This window comes from Triticum aestivum, chromosome 3B, assembly GCF_018294505.1.
Source record: "Triticum aestivum cultivar Chinese Spring chromosome 3B, IWGSC CS RefSeq v2.1, whole genome shotgun sequence".
In the NCBI taxonomy this organism is placed as follows: domain Eukaryota; kingdom Viridiplantae; phylum Streptophyta; class Magnoliopsida; order Poales; family Poaceae; genus Triticum; species Triticum aestivum.
The window spans coordinates 240,124,491-240,145,995 of record NC_057801.1 but is presented as its reverse complement, the minus strand read 5'-3'; the positions used below and the strand labels follow the sequence as shown (position 1 = coordinate 240,145,995).

The window sequence follows — 21,505 nt, the reverse complement described above, 5'->3', positions numbered from 1 at the left end:
AGACCCAGCTGCCGGCCCTCCCTGCCTTCCCCTCCCTCCTCTGTCACCGCCGGTGGTTGGCGTCGGGCAAAGCCCGTGCGTCCGACGGCGGCGGCGGAGGTACTGCCTCCCCTCTCGGGTATATGGGTGGCATGGGATGCCTCATATCGAGGGCCTGGCCCCGATTTGGATCATGGTGGCGCCGATTCGGACATTGGCGCCCCGATGGACAACAACGATGTGGCGGCCGGCCGGTGTCCCAGCGGTGGCCTTGGCGGCAGGGCTGGTGCAACCCTTCCCGATAAGGGGTGGCGGCCGCTGGGATGGCCTCCCTGTCCGGTGGCGCGGAGGGGTGGGAGGGCTGCCAGGGATCGGACCGGATGGCCGGAGATTCACCGGCGGGTTGGTACCACGGCTTGCTGCCCCAACGGCCAACGACGCCGAGCTGCTTCTTCCTCGAACCCATGTTGCGCGCACTCCGTCTTACCGGACAAGGTCGTGCTGCTAGCCGGTTACCGGGTTGGGGCGGAGCGGGAAGTGGGGATTCGGATTGGATAATTCCAGATCGACTCATGCCGGCCACGACGACGATGACACCTGAGGGTGTCGTTTTTCTTCTTGGATACGTCGTTCGGATGAGTCCTACCTTTTCCCACCTCATGGTCTCTTGGGTGAAAACCCTAGCTAAGGTGTCAACGACGCTCTTGGCATCGTGTCCTTCTCGAAGGCGTCGTCATGAGAGCTATGTGGTGGTGGGCACCGCTTGGGTGCATCGACAGTTGCAGATGGCGTGCCCCTCTTCCTCCAGGTAGTAACTGTTACGGGAAAGCCCTAGATCTGGGTCTCCCAGATCGAATGACGATGGAGACTTTGGTGCCGTTCTCCCTCCTGGGGGCATCATCTTGGAGTAGTGATTCACTGGAGAGGCCAACAGGTGGACCTTTGTTAATTCGACCGCATTGAAGACGGTGGGTCTCGGCGGCATGGAGCAGTGGAGTCTCAGAGTTGGACGCGGTTTGATCGACGCACGCATGCTGGTGGCGTTGTCTGGTGTCGTGGTGACGTCGACGACAGATGGGACTGGCAAGATCTATGCAGTGATTCCTTCTAAAGAAGGGATGGTGGAAGATGGCGGCGGCGGATCCTTCAACGTGCGCAGGCGGTGCACGTTCTAGAATGCCTAGACCAGCTGGTATTAAGACCGCCGGATTAGATTTGTGTCTGTTATGCGGACAAGGCACATCTATATTTGTGTAGGTGTAGCGACTTTGTTCGCCTAGAAGGGGGCTTCAGGTTGATCCTTGTACTAATTTTGTCAGACTCTGGTGAATAACTAATAGGGATAATTAGTTTTATGCCCCTAGTTGTGTCCCACTCGTCTATTTTATCCCTAGTTTCTAAAATTCACCGGTTCTGTCCAAGTCACTTTGCTCCTCTTATGCTTTTGCCCTTTGACCATTTGACCGTCAGTTTGAAAACCTCATAATTAATACATACTAAATCAGAAAATGTAAATAAGATACCAAAATGTTTAGAAAAACATCACCTATATGTCAGTGTCATTTGTATTCATGAAAAAAGTGTTAAAAAAGTTTTCAAACTGTCGGTCAAACGATAAAAGGGCAAAAGCATAGGAGGAGCAAAGTGATTTGGATAAAACTGGCAACTTTTGAAAATTAGGGGTAAAACAGACGAGTGTAATACAACTAGGGGCATAAATCTAATTATCCCTAACTAATAATGATGGTTATGTGCGTTATGGTGATGCAGAGGCCAGGGTAATCCTCCTTTTTAAAACAAATGTGATGGTTGCGGCGGTGAAGCCAAAATGGTGTCTTAAATCATGTATGCGAGCGTCTGCATTTATACAAATGTTTTAACCATGCATTTTGCAGTGATCAAACCATAGGGGTAACTCGACCGTTCGTGCTGAAAACTGAGAGACAGGGCGGGCAAGCTATGACATGCTCATCACCTCACAGGTGACTTCATCCGCTGATAAGCAGCCGGGAGAACTCACATGCACATGAACACCGTTTATCCAGAATCTCATATAATAGGCAGCACAAAGTTTTGCTGCTCCGCCAGACATTAGCATTCAATCCAATCCAATCCAATCCAATCATGAACTCAACGTGCAGCTGCGCGAAAAGTCAAGAGCAGCCTACCATGCACGCAGCCGAGATACTCGCTTCTCAAAGAAAACACCGACGCGCTAAGCACGCTCGCTTTCACACTGCAAATCTCCCCTTGGAACATGAAATGTCAATACGCCTCTCGTGGCCCCGTCAGCCGGTCGGTAGCGACCGACTGATGAATACTGTACCGTAGTTGCAACTCCAGTTGCCTGCACCAAGGGCAGTATATATATATAGGCGTGCCGGCACATGCTTCCGCAGAACACAGGACGTACAGTTAAGCAAGGACATTCCAAGCAGAGTACGATCTTGTATTAGCACCGTGTCTTGCTCGATGGGATCGATCACCGACATGGCGGTCATCAAGATGCTCCTGCTCCCAGCGCTGTTCGCATTGCTGCTCCGGGCAGCATCGGCGGCTCAATGGACGCCCGCCCACGCGACGTTCTACGGCGGCGGCGACGCGTCCGGCACCATGGGTGAGTCAATTCGGCTCGTAGCTCGACATCTTTTTCGCCAAATTTAAGAGGATGTTTGGATTGTGACTACAGTACATGGCTTATGCTCCTTATGCTGACATGCACCCATGCACGGATCTCATCAGGCGGCGCCTGCGGGTACGGCAACCTGTACGGCGCGGGGTACGGCACGCAGACGACGGCGCTGAGCACCGCCCTCTTCAACAACGGCGCGTCCTGCGGGGCGTGCTTCACGATCGCGTGCGACACGCGCAAGTCGCGGATGTGCAAGCCGGGGACCTCCATCACCGTCACGGCCACCAACTTCTGCCCGCCCAACTACGCGCTCGCCGGCGACAACGGCGGCTGGTGCAACCCGCCGCGGCAGCACTTCGACATGGCCCAGCCGGCGTGGGAAACCATCGCTGTGTACAAGGCCGGCATCGTCCCCGTCAACTACAGGAGGGTGCGCTGCCAGCGGAGCGGCGGGATCAGGTTCACCATCAACGGGCACAGCTACTTCGAGCTGGTGCTGGTGACCAACGTGGGCGGCAGCGGTGGCGTGGCGCAGATGTGGATCAAGGGCTCCCGCACCAACTGGATGGAGATGAGCCGGAACTGGGGCGCAAACTGGCAGAGCAACGCCAAGCTCGACGGGCAGAGCCTCTCGTTCCGCGTCAAATCCGACGACGGCCGCGTCGTCACGGCCAACGACGTCGCGCCGCCCGGGTGGTGGTTCGGCGGCACGTACACGTCCGGGGCTCAGTTGTACTGACCCATCCATGTGCATATCCATGCTGCATGAAACCAAATTTATACGGTATTCGTGTAATCACTGCTTATCGGTGGCCAAATTAACCAGACGATCGATCGAGAAGACCACGCCGCCTGCACTGCACGAATGATGTTTATGTACGTATTTATCAGTGTGTTTCTGGATTGTGTGTCGTTCCATTGATCAGTGTATTTGGCTACCGGTTGGATATTCACGCACGTTCAGCCGCAGGAATGTGCTTTTTTCCCCCAAAGTATATATGTTTCCGTCTATAAGCTTATTGCATTGTGAGTATCAGTTTTCTCTCTCTGACTCTCTAGAATCATGTACAAACTAAATAAGAAATGGTTTTGCTGAATCAAACTTGTCTAGATATTTTCAGTGTGAAAGTTGACATCCGCCCACGTGTCAGCCCTCTATTGGCGAGCATCCTCCACGGGGAGGTCCTATGGGCGTGTTTGGTTGCCCGCATGAGGTCCAACCAGGCCCGCGCGGGAAGGATTGGGCCTGTTTGGTAGCCCGCATACATTATTGGGCCTGCATCGCACGCTTCTTAAAGCATCTCAGGGCCTGACTCACTGGAAACGCACGAATCGGCAGTTTCTCCAGGGCCAGGCCCGAGCGGTGCACGTGGGCGGGCGCGGATGCACGCGCGCAGGCACGCTCGAGAAGCCGCGTTGCTTCCTGAAGCACTGGCAGTTATTAGCCTCACCGCCCCTCACCGCTCCCTCTCCCCACTCTTCCCCACTCTCCCAACTCTCACCGGCGGCGGCAGATCGGAGCAGAGGAAGAAGACCACCGGACACCATCACCGGCGGCGGCGGATCGAAGCAGAGGAAGAAGACCACCGGACTCCATCAATGGCGGTAAGCACTTCTCTCTCTTCGACATGAACGCTAGATTCGATCGACGGCGATAGATTCGATCCACAGCAGACGGGAATGGGGAATAGAGGTAGCTAAGCATAGGGCTAATTCATACTAGTGCATATCAGTTCATACGAGTTCATACATGCAAGATCGGTAGACTTTGGGATTGGGGGATAGGGGAATAGGGGGAATAGGGGAAAAGGGGGTACAGAACGGACACCGGCTGACCGCGGCGGCCGTCAATAGAGTGGAGCGGCTGATCGAGTCGCTGGCCTTCATCTTCTTCTTCATCTCCGTGCGGGCCGGCGGGTCATCCTCGTCGTCCTCGGCGGAGTCGAGGTCGATCTGCCAGGTAGGACGGACTGGCTCCGGCGCCCTAGCTGGCATGTGCACCGCCTCTTCCTCCTCCTCCTTAGGCTCCCCGCCGATGACCGCTGGCGGCGCGATATCCGTCTCCCAGTACACTGGGGCACGGCGGTCATTAGGAGCAAAGTAAGTCGTGTACTTGCGCCACTTCTTCCTCTGTTTAGGGTCGTCGGAGACGGCCTAATTCATGGCCTAGCTAAGGATGTCAACTGCCATCGCGCCCTTCGCTGGGTCAGGAATTGTTGGAAATATGCCCTAGAGGCAATAATAAAAGGATTATTATTATATTTCCTTGTTCATGATAATTGTCTTTTATTCATGCTATAACTGTATTATCCGGAAATCGTAATACACGTGTGAATACATAGACCATAATATGTCCCTAGTAAGCCTCTAGTTGACTAGCTCGTTGATCAACAGATAATCATGATTTCCTGACTATGGACATCAGATGTCATTGATAACGGGATCACATCATTAGGAGAATGATGTGATGGACAAGACCCAATCCTAAGCATAACACAAGATCGTGTAGTTCGTTTTGCTAGAGCTTTTCCAATGTCAAGTATCTTTTCCTTAGACCATGAGATCGTGTAACTCCCGGATGCCGTAGGAGTGCTTTGGATGTACCAAACGTCACAACGTAACTGGGTGACTATAAAGGTGCACTACAGGTATCTCCGAAAGTATCTGTTGGGTTGACACGGATCGAGACTGGGATTTGTCACTCCGTATGACGGAGAGGTATCTCTGGGCCCACTCGGTAATGCATCATCATAATGAGCTCAAAGTGACCAAGTGGTTGGTCACGGGATCATGCATTACGGTACGAGTAAAGTGACTTGCCGGTAACGAGACTGAACGAGGTATTGGGATACCGACGATCGAGTCTCGGGCAAGTAACGTACCGATTGACAAAGGGAATTGAATACGGGGTTGTTTAATCATCAACATCGTGGTTCATCCGATGAGATCATCGAGGAGCACGTGGGAGCCAACATGGGTATCCAGATCCCGCTGTTGGTTATTGCCCGAGAGTCGTCTCGGTCATGTCTACGTGTCTCCCGAACCCGTAGGGTCTACACACTTAAGGTTCGGTGACGCTAGGGTTATTAGGAAGACTTGTATGTGATTACCGAATGTTGTTCGGAGTCCCGGATGAGATCCCGGACGTCACGAGGAGTTTCAGAATGGTCCGGAGGTGAAGATTTATATATGGGAAGTTGTCATGCGGACACCGAAAAGTTTCGAGGGCATATCGGTATTGTACCAGGGCCACCAGAGAGGTTCCGGGGGTCCACCCCTCTCGGAGGGCCTCATGGGCCGCAAGGGGCAGGGAACCAGCCCCTGGAGGGCTGGGCGCCCCCCCCCTTGGGCCCATGCGCCTAGGGTTGGGGGGGAAACACTAGTGGGGGCGCCCCCTTTGCTTGGGGGGCAAGCCCCCCTCCCTGGCCGCCGCCACCCCTCTAGATCTCATCTAGAGGGGCTGGCCCCCCTTGCCCCTTCCCTATAAATAGAGGGCTGAGGGGAGGGCTGCTGGACACAACCAAGGCGCAGCCCCTCCCCTCCCCAACACCTCTCCTCCTCCGTCACGAGCTTGGCGAAGCCCTGTCGGAGTACTGCTGCTCCACCACCACCACGCCGTCGTGCTGCTGATGGAGCCATCTTCCTCAACCTCTCCTTCCCCCTTGCTGGATCAAGAAGGAGGAGACGTCGTCCGTTTCGTACGTGTGTTGAACGCGAAGGTGCTGTCCGTTCGGCACTTGGTCATCGGTGATTCGAATCACGGCGAGTACGACTCCATCATCACCCTTCCATTGAACGCTTCCGCACGCGATCTACAAGTGGTATGTAGATGCAATCTCTCTCCCATGACTCGTTGCTTAGATGAACTCATAGATGGATCTTGGTGAAACCGTAGGAAAATTTTTAATTTTCTGCAACGATCCCCAACAGTGGCATCATGAGCTAGGTCTATGCGTAGTTCTCTATTGCACGAGTAGAACACAATTTTGTTGTGGGCGTAGATCTTGTCAACTTGCTTGCCACTACTAGTCTTTTCTTGCTTCAACGGTATTGTGGGATGAAGCGGCCCGGACCAACCTTACACGTACGCTTACGTGAGACCGGTTCCACCGACTGACATGCACTAGTTGCATAAGGTGGCTGACGGGTGTCTGTCTTTCCCACTTTAGTTGGAGCGGGTTCGATGAAAAGGGTCCTTATGAAGGGTAAATAGAAGTTGACAAAATCACTTTGTGGTTATTCGTAGGTAAGAAAACGTTCTTGCTAGAACCCAATTGCAGCCACGTAAAAGATGCAACAACAATTAGAGGACATCTAACTTGTTTTTGCAGCAATTGACATGTGATGTGATATGGCCAAAAGTTGTGATGAATGATGAATGATATATTGTGATGTATGAGATCATGTTCTTATAATAGGAATCACGACTTGCATGTCGATGAGTATGACAACCGGCAGGAGCTATAGGAGTTGTCTTTATTTTTGTATGACCTGCGTATCATTGAAGAACGCCATGTAAATTACTTTACTTTATTGCTAAACGCGTTAGCCATAGAAGTAGAAGTAGTCGTTGGCGTGACAACTTCATGAAGACACGATGATGGAGATCATGATGATGGAGATCATGGTGTCATGCCGGTGACAAAGATGATCATGGATCCCCGAAGATGGAGATCAAAGGAGCTATATGATATTGGCCATATCATGTCACTACTATATAATTGCATGTGATGTTTATTATGTTTATGCATCTTGTTTACTTAGAACGACGGTAGTAAATAAGATGATCCCTTACAACAATTTCAAGAAGTGTTCTCCCCTAACTGTGCACCGTTGCTAAAGTTCATCGTTTCGAAGCACCACGTGATGATCGGGTGTGATAGATCCTTACGTTCACATACAACGGGTGTAAGACAGTTTTACACATGCAAAACACTTAGGGTTAACTTGACGAGCCTAGCATGTACAGACATGGCCTCGGAACACAGAGACCAAAAGGTCGAACACGAGTCGTATGGAAGATACGATCAACATGGAGATGTTCACCGACGATGACTAGTCCGTCTCACGTGATGATCGGACACGGCCTAGTCGACTCGGATCGTGTAACACTTAGATGACTAGAGGGATGTCTAATCTGAGTGGGATTTCATTGTAATAATTTGATTAGATGAACTTAATTATCATGAACTTAGTCTAAAAACCTTTGCAAATATGTCTTGTAGATCAAATAGCCAACGCTCATGTCAACATGAACTTCAACGTGTTCCTAGAGAAAACCAAGCTGAAAGATGATGGCAGCAACTATACGGACTGGGTCCGGAACCTGAGGATCATCCTCATAACTGCCAGGAAACAATATGTCCTAGAAGGACCGCTAGGTGATGCACCCGTTCCAGAGAACCAAGACGTTATGAACGCTTGGCAGTCTCGTGCTGATGATTACTCCCTCGTTCAGTGCGGCATGCTTTATAGCTTAGAACCGGGGCTCCAAAAGCGTTTTGAGCAACACGGAGCATATGAGATGTTCGAGGAGCTGAAACTAGTTTTCCAAGCTCATGCCCGGGTCGAGAGATATGAAGTCTCCGACAAGTTCTATAGTTGTAAGATGGAGGAAAATAGTTCTGTCAGTGAGCACATACTCAAAATGGCTGGGTTGGACAACCGCCTGACCCAGCTGGACATTAACCTCCCAGACGAGGCGGTCATTGACAGAATCCTTCAGTCGCTCCCACCAAGCTACAATAGCTTTGTGATGAACTACAATATGCAGGGGATGGTGAAGACCATTCCTGAAGTATTTTCAATGCTGAAGTCAGCAGAGGTTGAAATCAAGAAAGAACATCAAGTGTTGATGGTCAATAAGACCACTAAGTTCAAGAAGGGCAAGGGCAAGAAGAACTTCAAGAAAGACGACAAGGATGTTGCCGCGCCCGGTAAGCCAGTTGCCGAGAAGAAGTCAAAGAATGGACCCAAGCCTGAGACTGAGTGCTTTTATTGCAAAGGGAAGGGTCACTGGAAGCGGAACTGCCCCAAATACTTAGCAGATAAGAAGGCCGGCAACACCAAAGGTATATTTGATATACATGTAATTGATGTGTACCTTACCAGTACTCGTAGTAACTCCTGGGTATTTGATACTGGTGCCGTTGCTCATATTTGTAACTCACAGCAGGAGCTGCGGAATAAGCGGAGACTGGTGAAGGACGAGGTGACGATGCGCGTCGGGAATGGTTCCAAGGTCGATGTGATCGCCGTCGGCACGCTACCTCTACATTTACCTACGGGATTAGTTATAAACCTTAATAATTGTTATTTAGTGCCAAGTTTGAGCATGAACATTGTATCTGGATCTCGTTTGATACGAGATGGCTACTCATTTAAATCCGAGAATAATGGTTGTTCTATTTATATGAGAGATATGTTTTATGGTCATACCCCAATGGTCAATGGTATATTCTTAATGAATCTCGAGCGTAATATTACACATATTCATAGTGTGAATACCAAAAGATGTAAAGTTGATAACGATAGTCCCACATACTTGTGGCACTGCTGCCTTGGTCACATTGGTGTCAAGCGCATGAAGAAGCTCCATGCTGATGGACTTTTAGAGTCTCTCGATTATGAATCATTTGACACATGTGAACCATGCCTCATGGGCAAAATGACCAAGACTCCGTTCTCCGGAACAATGGAGCGAGCAACCAACTTGTTGGAAATCATACATACCGATGTGTGCGGTCCAATGAGCGTTGAGGCTCGCGGAGGATATCGTTATGTTCTCACTCTCACCGATGACTTGAGTAGATATGGGTATGTCTACTTAATGAAACACAAGTCTGAGACCTTTGAAAAGTTTAAGGAATTTTAGAATGAGGTAGAGAATCAACGTGACCGAAAGATAAAGTTCCTACGATCAGATCGTGGAGGAGAATATTTAAGTCACAAATTTGGTACACACTTAAGGAAATGTGGAATCGTTTCACAACTCACGCCGCCTGGAACACCTCAGCGTAACGGTGTGTCCGAACGTCGTAATCGCACTCTATTGGATATGGTGCGGTCTATGATGTCTCTTACCGATTTACCGCTATCATTTTGGGGATACGTTCTAGAGATAGCTACATTCACTTTAAATAGGGCACCGTCTAAATCCGTTGAGATGACACCGTATGAATTATGGTTTGGGAAGAAACCTAAGCTGTCGTTTCTAAAAGTTTAGGGATGCGATGCTTATGTCAAGAAACTTCAACCTGAAAAGCTCGAACCCAAGTCGGAAAAATGTGTCTTCATAGGATACCCTAAGGAAACCATTGGGTATACCTTCTACTTAAGATCCGAGGGCAAGATCTTTGTTTCCAAGAACGGATCCTTTCTGGAAAAAGAGTTTCTCTCGAAAGAAGTAAGTGGGAGGAAGGTAGAACTCGATGAAGTACTACCTCTCGAATGGGAAAGTAGGGCAACTCAGGAAAATGTTCCTGTGATGCCTACACCAACTGAAGAGGAAAATAATGATGATGATCAAGGTACTTCAGATCAAGTTGCTACTGAACTTCGTAGGTCCACAAGGACACGTTCCGCACCAGAGTGGTACGGCAACCCTGTCCTGGAAATCATGTTGTTAGACAACGGTGAACCTTCGAACTATGAAGAAGCGATGGCGGGCCCAGATTCCAAAAAATGGCTTGAAGCCATGAAATCCGAGATAGAATCCATGTATGAAAACAAAGTATGGACTTTGACAGACTTGACCGATGCTCGGTGAGCGATAGAAAACAAATGGATCTTTAAGAAGAAGACGGACGCGGATGGAAATGTTACCATCTATAAAGCTCGACTTGTCGCTAAGGGTTATCGACAAGTTCAAGGGATTGACTACGACGAGAAATTCTCTCCCGTAGCGAAGCTGAAGTCCGTCCAAATCATGTTAGCAATTGCCACATACTATGATTATGAGATATGGCAGATGGACATCAAAACGGCATTCCTTAACGGGCATCTTAAGGAAGAGCTGTATATGATGCAGTCGGAAGGTTTTGTCGACCCTAAGAATGCTAACAAAATATGCAAGCTCCAGCGATCCATTTATGGGCTGGTGCAAGCATCTCGGAGTTGGAATATTCGCTTTGATGAGATGATCAAAGCGTTTGGGTTTATGCAGACTTATGGAGAAGCCTGCGTTTACAAGAAAGTGAGTGGGAGCTCTGTAGCATTTCTCATATTATATGTAGATGACATACTCTTGATGGGAAATGATATAGAACTTTTGGACAGCATTAAGGCCTACTTGAACAAGTGTTTTTCAATGAAGGACCTTGGAGAAGCTGCTTATATATTAGGCATCAAGATCTATAGAGATAGATCGAGACGCCTCATAGGTCTTTCAAAAAGCACATACATTGATAAGATTTTGAAGAAGTTCAAAATGGATCAGTCCAAGAAGGGGTTCTTGCCTGTATTGCAAGGTGTGAGATTGAGCTCGGCTCAATGCCCGACCACGGTAAAAGATAAAGAAGAGATGAGTGTCATCCCCTATGCTTCAGCCATAGGTTCTATTATGTATGCCATGCTGTGTACCAGACCTGATGTAAACCTTGCCGTAAGTTTGGTAGGAAGGTACCAAAGTAATCCCGGCAAGGAACACTGGACAGCGGTCAAGAATATCATGAAGTACCTGAAAAGGACAAAGGACATGTTTCTCGTTTATGGAGGTGACGAAGAGCTCGTCGTAAAGGGTTACGTCGCCGCTAGCTTCGACACAGATCTGGATGACTCTAAGTCACAAACCGGATACGTGTATATGTTGAATGGTGGAGCAGTGAGCTGGTGCAGCTGCAAGCAGAGCGTCGTGGCGGGATCTACATGTGAAGCGGAGTACATGGCAGCCTCGGAGGCAGCACATGAAGCAATTTGGGTGAAGGAGTTCATCACCGACCTAGGAGTCATACCCAATGCGTCGGGGCTGATCAAACTCTTCTGTGACAACACTGGAGCTATTGCCCTTGCCAAGGAGCCCAGGTTTCACAAGAAGACCAGGCACATCAAGCGTCGCTTCAACTCCATCCGTGAAAATGTTCAAGATGGAGACATAGATATTTGCAAAGTACATACAGATCTGAATGTCGCAGATCCGTTGACTAAACCTCTCTCGCGAGCAAAACATGATCAACACCGGAACTCTATGGGTGTTCGATTCATAACAATGTAACTAGATTATTGACTCTAGTGCAAGTGGGAGACTATTGGAAATATGCCCTAGAGGCAATAATAAAAGGATTATTATTATATTTCCTTGTTCATGATAATTTTCTTTTATTCATGCTATAATTGTATTATCCGGAAATCGTAATACACATGTGAATACATAGACCATAATATGTCCCTAGTAAGCCTCTAGTTGACTAGCTCGTTGATCAACAGATAATCATGGTTTCCTGACTATGGACATCAGATGTCGTTGATAACGGGATCACATCATTAGGAGAATGATGTGATGGACAAGACCCAATCCTAAGCATAGCACAAGATCGTGTAGTTCGTTTTGCTAGAGCTTTTCCAATGTCAAGTATCTTTTCCTTAGACCATGAGATCGTGTAACTCCCGGATGCCGTAGGAGTGCTTTGGGTGTACCAAACGTCACAACGTAACTGGGTGACTATAAAGGTGCACTACAGGTATCTCCGAAAGTATCTGTTGGGTTGACACGGACCGAGACTGGGATTTGTCACTCCGTATGACGGAGAGGTATCTCTGGGCCCACTCGGTAATGCATCATCATAATGAGCTCAAAGTGACCAAGTGGTTGGTCACAGGATCATGCATTACGGTACGAGTAAAGTGACTTGCCGGTAACGAGACTGAACGAGGTATTGGGATACCGATGATCGAGTCTCGGGCAAGTAACGTACCGATTGACAAAGGGAATTGAATACGGGGTTGTTTAATCCTCGACATCGTGGTTCATCCGATGAGATCATCGAGGAGAACATGGGAGCCAACATGGGTATCCAGATCCCGCTGTTGGTTATTGCCCGAGAGTCGTCTCAGTCATGTCTACGTGTCTCCCGAACCCGTAGGGTCTACACACTTAAGGTTCGGTGACGCTAGGGTTATTAGGAAGACTTGTATGTGATTACCGAATGTTGTTCGGAGTCCCGGATGAGATCCCGGATGTCACGAGGAGTTCCGAAATGGTCCGGAGGTGAAGATTTATATATGGGAAGTTGTCATGCGGACACCGGAAAGTTTCGGGGGCATATCGGTATTGTACCGGGGCCACCGGAGAGGTTCCGGGGGTCCACCGGGAGGGGCCACCCCTCTCGGAGGGCCTCATGGGCCGCAAGGGGCAGGGAACCAGCCCCTGGAGGGCTGGGCGTGCCCCTCCTTGGGCCCATGTGCCTAGGGTTGGGGGGGGGACCCTAGTGGGGGCGCCCCCTTTGCTTGGGGGGCAAGCCCCCCTCCCTGGCCGCCGCCCCCCTCTAGATCTCATCTAGAGGGGCCGCCCCCCCTTGCCCCTTCCCCTATAAATAGAGGGGTGAGGGGAGGGCTGCTGGACACAACCAAGGCGCAGCCCCTCCCCTCCCCAACACCTCTCCTCCTCCGTCACGAGCTTGGCGAAGCCCTGTCGGAGTACTGCTGCTCCACTACCACCACGCCGTCATGCTGCTGCTGGAGCCATCTTCCTCAACCTCTCCTTCCCCCTTGCTGGATCAAGAAGGAGGAGACGTCGTCCGTTCCGTATGTGTGTTGAACGCGGAGGTGCTGTCCGTTCGGCACTTGGTCATCGGTGATTCGAATCACGGCGAGTACGACTCCATCATCACCCTTCCATTGAACGCTTCCACACACGATCTACAGGTGGTATGTAGATGCAATCTCTCTCCCATGACTCGTTGCTTAGATGAACTCATAGATGGATCTTGGTGAAACCGTAGGAAATTTTTTAATTTTCTGCAACGTTCCCCAACAGGAATCAGCGTCTTTGGCTCATCTTGAGTGGCCTTCATGAGCACGGCATTGAATTCGTTCTGCATGTCTGACATAGAGCCGAAGTTCGAGCACACCTCCATGGTGTTCTCGAACTTGGTTCGGTCATCAGCCTACCACCCGAGGAAGAAGGCCCTCCAGCCAATACCCCAAGGGAAGGGGTTGCCGTTGGAGCTGGAGCTAGAGCTCATGGCGATGGAGAGGAGGAAGGTTGACAGTGAGAGAAGAGAGGGGGTGGGTAAATAGTGGTGGGCAGGGTGAGTAAATATAGGAGGGTGGAGAGGAGAAGAGTGATAGTCATGTCATTTTAACTACAAGCTCTTGAATCAGCCATGAACTCTGTGCAATGCCTGACTCCATGACTTGTGTGCAGATCGAGGATAGCAATGAGATGGGCACGGAGGTGCTCCCGGCCGTTGACAGCAAGGGCAAGCAGCCCCTTCACCCAATGCCTAACGAGGTTGAGCTGACGCCCACCGCCGAGGAAGACCCGAAGACGCCTGAGGGTGGCGACGACGAGGACATGGAAGAGCCCCCCAGCAACAAGCGCCGCAACTACGACCACTACCATCAGGAGGATGGCCCAACCCACTTCTGCAAGGTCATCCTTGCACCGAAGCTTGAGTGCATCCCCATTCCCTTGGACTTCACCAAGCACTTCGTCGCGGTGCCGACGGAGTTCAAGCTCAGGAACAACACCGGCTGCTCTTGGAAGGTGACAGTCAAGCTGATGAGCGACAGGGTGACCCTGGATCAGGGTTGGGCCACCTACGCAGGCGTTCATCAGATCAAGATCGGCTACATGGTGACATTCAAGCTCCTCACTCCCGACACGCTCAAGGTCATCATCTTCGACGACGATGGCATTGAGGTCGTCAACAAGTTCGGGAAGCATGACGAAGCCTTCGCCGCCAAGGAGTAGGGCCGAGGCCCCTCCATTTTAATTACTATCGAGTCTGCTTTGAACTATTTATGGTTTATGCGTTGAACTGTTATATCTACGGTACTGCTTATATCTGAATTATGCTAGTTGATGCTCTGTTTATACTCTATTGTGCTTATGATGTGTGCTGGCGAAGTGTGGTGGTAACTTCACCCTAGCCAAAGAGGTTACCACACATCAGGCCTTGCATACAATCAAACACCATGCCTTGGGTTTGTGCACTAATATGCAGGCAACCAAACACCAGGCAGTGTGGTTCAGCCCATGCAGGTAAGAGGGCATGCAGGCAACCAAACAACATGCATATGGTGCATTTGAGGCTGCATTTGCATAACTAGGTTGGATGGAGAAGTGTATGCAATGCGGGTACTGTGGAGCTGTTTGGTTTGAGCCCCAGCTAGCCCTACCAAAACTTTGGCATGACCAAAGCATGGGCATGACCAAACTTTTGGCAAGTTGTTGTTGTTTGGATTGTGACCATTATATCCACCAAAATTTTGACAACTGGGATCTTTATTTTGTTTGGTTTGCGACCATCTAAACCTCCTGATGATTATACTAGTTATGAAAATATTTGAATGCATCTACTGTTTAAAATTAAGAAAATATATAGATCAAAACTTAGATGAAATCGATGTGAAAATGAAATCGTCAAAATAATAGTGTAAGTCATTGTTGCACTTGTAAGCCGCTAGTAGTTAATTGTCCGCAGCAGCATACATCAGGCATTCTTCTAATCTAAATTGATGCATGCTGCTAATCACGCACAGGTCTACGTACTTGTAGAGTGGAAAAGCGCTGCTGGTTGGTGACAAATCAACATATTCTGCTGCATGCACTGCACAGGGCCCACCAAACAACCGCGCCAATATTTTGGCTGAGCCTTTCCGCGCCTGCGACTCGCCAACAAATCGGCGCTATTAACATGGAGGGGCGCAGGGCGCACTGGGCGAGCCAATTTTCAGGCGCCGATCCAAACGGCCACCAAAATACGTGGGCGAGCCAACTTTTTGGCAGGGCTAGTATTGGTAGCGATCCAAGCAGCCCCTGTAACACACGGCAACCAAACACGCCCTATATGCTTCAGGCACCAGTGGGAAGCTGCTGGCGCCTTCAGGAATCGAACTCGCACCAAACGAGAAGGCATTGGCTTGTTCGAGCTAGGAAGACCACCACACCAATTGGCCACTTGTGATTTTTAATAGCACGAAGTGTACGTGAACTAGTATGGCCGCCCTGCTTATTCATCTTTAAGTTTATTTATTGGACTTTTTTTAAACTATGATTATTTTTATAGAAAATTCGGAAACTATACGTCTTGATGCACAAAAGTCGAATCTATGACACGTCGACCACCTGCTGGCCGAAGATGAGCTTTTCGGCCAACTCCAAGCCAAAGTAGAGTCTTTGGTCTACTTGCAACCGAAGAGTGGTGGAACAGGGCCGAAGAGTACTTTTTGGTCATCTATAGGCCGAAGAGTACTCTTTGGTCATCTGTAGGCCAAAGAGCCTTCTGGGACCCATGCAACTTCGTCCTACCGTTTACGCAAAGAGATGGTCCTACAGGACACGTCGGCCTACAAAATAAGGCGAGTGACAAGTTAGCTGCTTTTGGTCGTCCTAATAATAGGACTATGACTTGGTTAGGGTCAGGTCCTCCTGAAGTTTTGAAGATAGTTGCTGAGGATTGTAATGAGACCTTGATTGAGTAATACAAAGTTTGAGCTCGCAACCCGCAAAAAAAAAAAGACAAGTTAGCTACTGTTGGTCGTCTTAATAATAGGACTACTAGATCATCGAAGGCGCGCATTGCCGCGCCCGTCCATTTTTGTAATAGAATGGTAGGAAATGTAGTAAGTACACATAAAACATTGGAGTTAAATTTGCATAAAGTTACACACATATTTGTTGGTTACCAAAGAGCAGAATTTAATGAGTTCACGGGGAAATAATGCGGTGCTAGGTGACCATAGAACATGCAAACACAAAATATTGAGAATAATTCCCTACAATAATCTTACAGGCACAAAAGACATGTGCTGAAGCTTTAAGGACAAAATACAAATTACCAATCGGGAAGAAGTTTCTTTTTTTTTCTTTTTCTTTTTTTTTTTTGAAACGGAGGCAAAAGTTTTGCCTCATCCATTAATTAAGAAGAAGAGAGTTGCCTAGTTAATTTATGGAAAACCAGGCGAAAACCATTACAACCATGCTCAAAAGCACGACCCCATCCACATGTGAACTACTCCCGAATCATGGAGCCACGGGACCGAAGCACCCAACACACTACTACTGCAACCCACAACATATGGGTCACTGTACTGCAAAAGAAAACCAATCGACATAATGCAACTCAAAGAAAACACATCGACGAAAACCACCCCCATGACCGAGCACACATCTGCAACTCAGAAAGCCGAGAACCATCCATCATGGAACCATTTGCGCCTCCCCTCTAGCGCTATCCTTCTTGCTTTTCCTCCTGCAAGATTTCTCTTTGAGGATGCCAGATCTAGAGTTAGCGCCACCCTTCTTGTGCTTCTCCCTCAAAGCTTTTTCCTCCAAGAGGCATCCAATCGTCTTTCCAGAATTTTCAGAGTCCAGGTTGGCTAGGAATTCACATATCTTGGTGGCTAAAAGGACACCAGGATTAGGCACCAACACTCCGGCCACAACAATTTTATCAGCCATAGGAACCACACCTCCAAAGGGTTCAAGCGATCGCATGTTAGCCATGTCTGGACCATCACCCTCCACACATGCATACTCCGACTGACTAGGCTCCAACGGAGGTGGAGAGGGCGTCGAGGCAACCGTCACCGCCCCAAGCGAGCCCACCTTCGAGCCCAACGGAAGAAGTTTCTCAATATATCGCAAGGCATCATGGATACATTCAATATTAGATAATGTTGTGCAAGTATGTCAACATTAAAAGCTTGTATTTGCTCTCATTAAAAGCTTGTATTTGCTCTCGTGCAAAGTTGTTTGTAAAAATACTATAACCTGCAGTAGTAGAAGAATGCCTAACCAGTGAACTATGGAACAGCAGGTTGACTTTCATCCCATCAAAAATATATGCATTGTGAAGTCACACTGTATAAGCTATCGTCCATGCAAAATATAAATTACCAACATTAAAATTAACAGCCTCTTCATTTGGATGGCAATCTAAATACAATGCTCTGGAACACTGTTTTTTGTCTGATACATTGCAAATATTCATGGAGTCAATCAAATAGGAAAGTAGCAAGCTTCTAGAAACAAACGGTCCAGTTAATTATGGAACAGATATTGGTAGAATCAAGTGGTTAACACACTGCGAACCATTGCGGATATCCATAATAGAATTTTGGAACTTGCTTCAGTAATTTACCTTCTCTAAATTTATATTGTCTAACAACTGTGTATTAATATCCATTCAGAAATTTGTAAAAAATGGTAACTTCTATTATCTATGTCTTAATTTAGAATACATATCATCTAAGAACTGTTGATTACATCCATTGAGAAATTTCTGAAGAATGGTAACTCCAACAAACTACAGTAGAGAAACTCTCTCACTCACCTTCATACCAGCCGAAGAATAGCAATCAACACGAGGAGCAGACATTATCCAAGGTTATCATAATTAAGGTCACCGAATTATCTCTAACATGAATAATGGCAAATGATGTTGAGCACACGTATAACTCTGTAACATTTCTGTTCCCTTATTTTGAAGCCTTGCCTCATACCACTATTCTGACAAAGAATGCCAAGTATGAACATCACTCACTGCATGTATTCAAAACAGCGACATCAAATTAACACCTGCCTTCACCTTTTTCAAGTGGCATAAGGGTATGATTGTAAAAGTATATATATCCTGTAAATTACATTTCTTACTTATGCGTGCAATCAATTTTTTCATGTATTATAAATCCTAACTTACAACTATACCATCATACACCCATAATGATAATGGGATGAATTGTGTTCTGTCACCTTGACCCAACACGCGGTAGACATTCTTGATCTGCCCACAAAAACAACTTGGTGCATCAGCAATGATATAAAAAATCCGATGTGGATCACATGACTAATATTGTAATCTCCATAAGCATTTCTAAATTTTAAACTATTGTTTCTCGTGATGAACAAAGAGACCATTTCCCTATTGCATACAAAGGGCAGTACTGAAGCACCTTTTTTACACAAGAACAAAATAGAGATTCAACTACTGATAAAATGAGAAATTTAGCAATGAATATTAAGTAGGAAAACTACAGTTCAAAGCTTTGGTTCCGTACTGTGGCTTCTCAATACCACAAAGTATATAACATCAGGTGGTGAGGAAAAAATTCTTACGAGTCCGTACAAAACATACCCCACCAATGAAATAATGTAGAAATCAGTACCTCACCTTCAAAATCCGTCAAGCTAGAAAATGTAGAGTAGGTAAAAATATCAACCACCCAAATTTTGGTTAGCTTCGGATATAAAAGTAGGAAAATGAGCAATAGAATGTTAAATAGAAAAAGTTCTTGTCATGTTCTAGTGCCTCTACAGACTGCTAAAGATCGATGTCATGCCAATTTTGCCTGTTGGAGCTTGTTAGTTTGGATTTAGCATTCAGATATTGGCACTTCAGAATGGGCACTGAAATTACTAATATTGCAGTATACTTTTGAACATGCCAAAGCAATTATGTTTCAATTTTTTTTATAAAGCTTTGAACTTTTTGGTATTAAAAAAAGAATGTCACATTGTAGTCAATTGCACTTTCAAAAAGGATGATGTGGGCATTCAAACATAATACTCTCTGGCAAAAAACATTAAAGTAGAAATCAGTGCCTCGCCTTACAACCCAGCAGAACCAGGCCAATCCATCACAACCGAGCTTGAATCCATCAAGCTGGAGAACTTGCATTCATTTTTTTGAGTAGGAGAACATCATGAATAAAAATAGTGTAAATATGGTGTCAATCGATGATGTCGATATACATAAAAGAATGAACAGCAAGCACATACCACTCATTTAATAGTAGCCCAAGAACAACCACAAGGAAAATGATGGAATGAGAGTCAATCCAATCTCGAGAATAGACACTTGACTGCAAGCCATCAAAATCAGATCAAGGCAAGACAAATCTTAGCACATGCATACATCTAGAATACGAATTGTCAGGGAGGCGTGGACCTTGTATTACCCCCAAATTGATTATCCTGGTACTCCTCGAGCGGCATGTCACAGTGTGCCTGCAACTGGTCAGCGAGTCTGACTGAAGAACACCGTGACGTGCGCCGGATCCGCCCCCTCCATTGCTCTTCGAAACACCTTCAGCGCCCACTGCGGGTTGTGCACCGAGTAGCATCGTGTCCGCCTAACCGGCGCCCAAAAAATCAGATGCCACACATCCACACATCAGGTAGCGCGGTGGCGCGACCGTAAGGGAAGGAGGTGCGAACATACCTGCGGCAAAGTGGTCACGGGCTTGTTTACCGGACGGCTGGCAGCGAAAAGAAGATGGGTCGTGGAGTGGTGCAGAAGAGCTCCACGCGCAGGAGCATCATGTCCACTGTCTTCTTCGCCTCTCCTCAGCTCCGCCGGGAAAATCTGCATCACGCCATGCCCATATCATCATTGTCTCTCTCCAGTTTCACCGGGCAAGTTGTCGGGCATCGCTGCTCCGGTTGCTCTTGCCGGCGACGGTGTCGGGAGGACTCGCCTAGGTCGCGAGAGATGTTGGGGAGGGGAGGATCCTTCGTCACGGGCGAGAGGATCGGCGCGGGTGGCCACGAGGCGGGCGAGGGACGCGGAGGCATAGGCGGCGACATCGGCGTGAAGGGAAGCGAGGAGGGAGGAGATGCGGTCGTGGGCGGCGGCGGGGAGAGGAGGGGGTAACCTGAGCAGCGAAGGAAGGGAGGGAGATGCCGTCGTGTAAGGCTGAACCGGGCTTAACCTTGGGCCGAGCAGGAGACATGGCCCAATTAACGACAGGGCTGCAAAATAGCTACGGGAGTAGCTGCCCTTGCGACTTCAGGCCCAGTTCGTGGCGAACATAGCGTTTACTTTAGATCTGACGGCCATTAACGTTTAACAAACGAAATCAAACGGCCAGAAATGCCTAATTCATAAGAGGACAGGGATTAGGTGCAGTCTTACTGTTCTTAATGACTTGGTTAGGGTCAGGTCCTCCTGAAGTTTTGAAGATAGTTGTTGAGGATTGTAATGAGACCTTGATTGAGTAATACAAAGTTTGAGCTCGCAAAAAAGAAAAAACGGGCTACAGTATTACTCTCTCTGTGACAGTGCACGAGGCAGTCCGTCCTAGGAAGGCTACACCCCTCCTAAATCGCCCAAGCTTCCAAACCCTCCTTCTATGCAGTCTGAAACTCTGAATTGGTGCATTGTATACACCTAATTTGGCCATCCATCCTTGCTTCTGCAGTAGCTCGATGCATCATGTGTGGTTTACAAAGAGTAGCTAGCGAGCGAGGACATCCTTGAGCGCCCTTGCTTGTTCATGGCGACGCGTACGGTTCTGAATCTCTCTGGCTTCCAACTCTAGGAACTCCAGACACGGGGTTGATCAGAACGCCTTAGCTCCTAGGAACTCTCGACGATGGCGGGCATGCTCCTGACGTCGTCCATGGCGACGCGTACGGTTCGGAGGGGGTCGTCGCGGGGGAAGTTGCCGTTGTAGATCACTTCGATGTAGCCGTCGTCACCTGCTGCGCCGGAGACGACGCGGGCGGCGAGCCAGAGCAGGAGGCAGCGCCCCGTCGGCAGGATCCCGGCGCGCGTGCGCACCTTCACCGTCATGCCCTTTTTCACCCGGATCGACGAAGATGGCATCTTCTTCTTGACGTGCTCTGCCCTTGATGTCGTTTCTTGGGTCGACGTCTCCATGGTGGCAGTTCGAGATGGAGCCCGCGCGGTCGGGATGAGCGTGGGTCGGCGCGGCGGGGCGGTGCACCTC

The 21,505-nt window shown here is 48.4% G+C and overlaps 1 protein-coding gene and 1 long non-coding RNA gene across 6 annotated transcripts; one reads left to right on the top strand and one right to left on the bottom strand.

Moving 5' to 3' along the window:
- Nucleotides 1–2,387: 2,387 nt before the first annotated feature.
- Nucleotides 2,388–3,622, top strand: LOC543139 (expansin-A8). The gene is made up of 2 exons (XM_044488620.1): nucleotides 2,388–2,596; nucleotides 2,722–3,622. The coding sequence occupies exons 1-2, from the start codon at nucleotides 2,452–2,454 to the stop codon at nucleotides 3,348–3,350; spliced, it is 774 nt and encodes a 257-aa protein (XP_044344555.1). The 5' UTR covers nucleotides 2,388–2,451; the 3' UTR covers nucleotides 3,351–3,622.
- A 12,996-nt stretch (nucleotides 3,623–16,618) lies between these two features.
- On the bottom strand, nucleotides 16,619–20,458 carry LOC123069517 (uncharacterized). 5 transcript variants are annotated; one of them, XR_006432598.1, is made up of 4 exons: nucleotides 19,996–20,458; nucleotides 19,733–19,906; nucleotides 18,109–19,636; nucleotides 16,619–17,546 (listed from the first exon to the last, which is right to left on the bottom strand). It is a non-coding gene; the product is annotated as an uncharacterized lncRNA (long non-coding RNA). The 5 variants fall into 5 exon arrangements; XR_006432597.1 differs by having other exon boundaries at nucleotides 16,619–17,381; XR_006432599.1 differs by having other exon boundaries at nucleotides 16,619–18,317; nucleotides 18,475–19,636; nucleotides 19,996–20,457.
- Nucleotides 20,459–21,505: the final 1,047 nt, after the last annotated feature.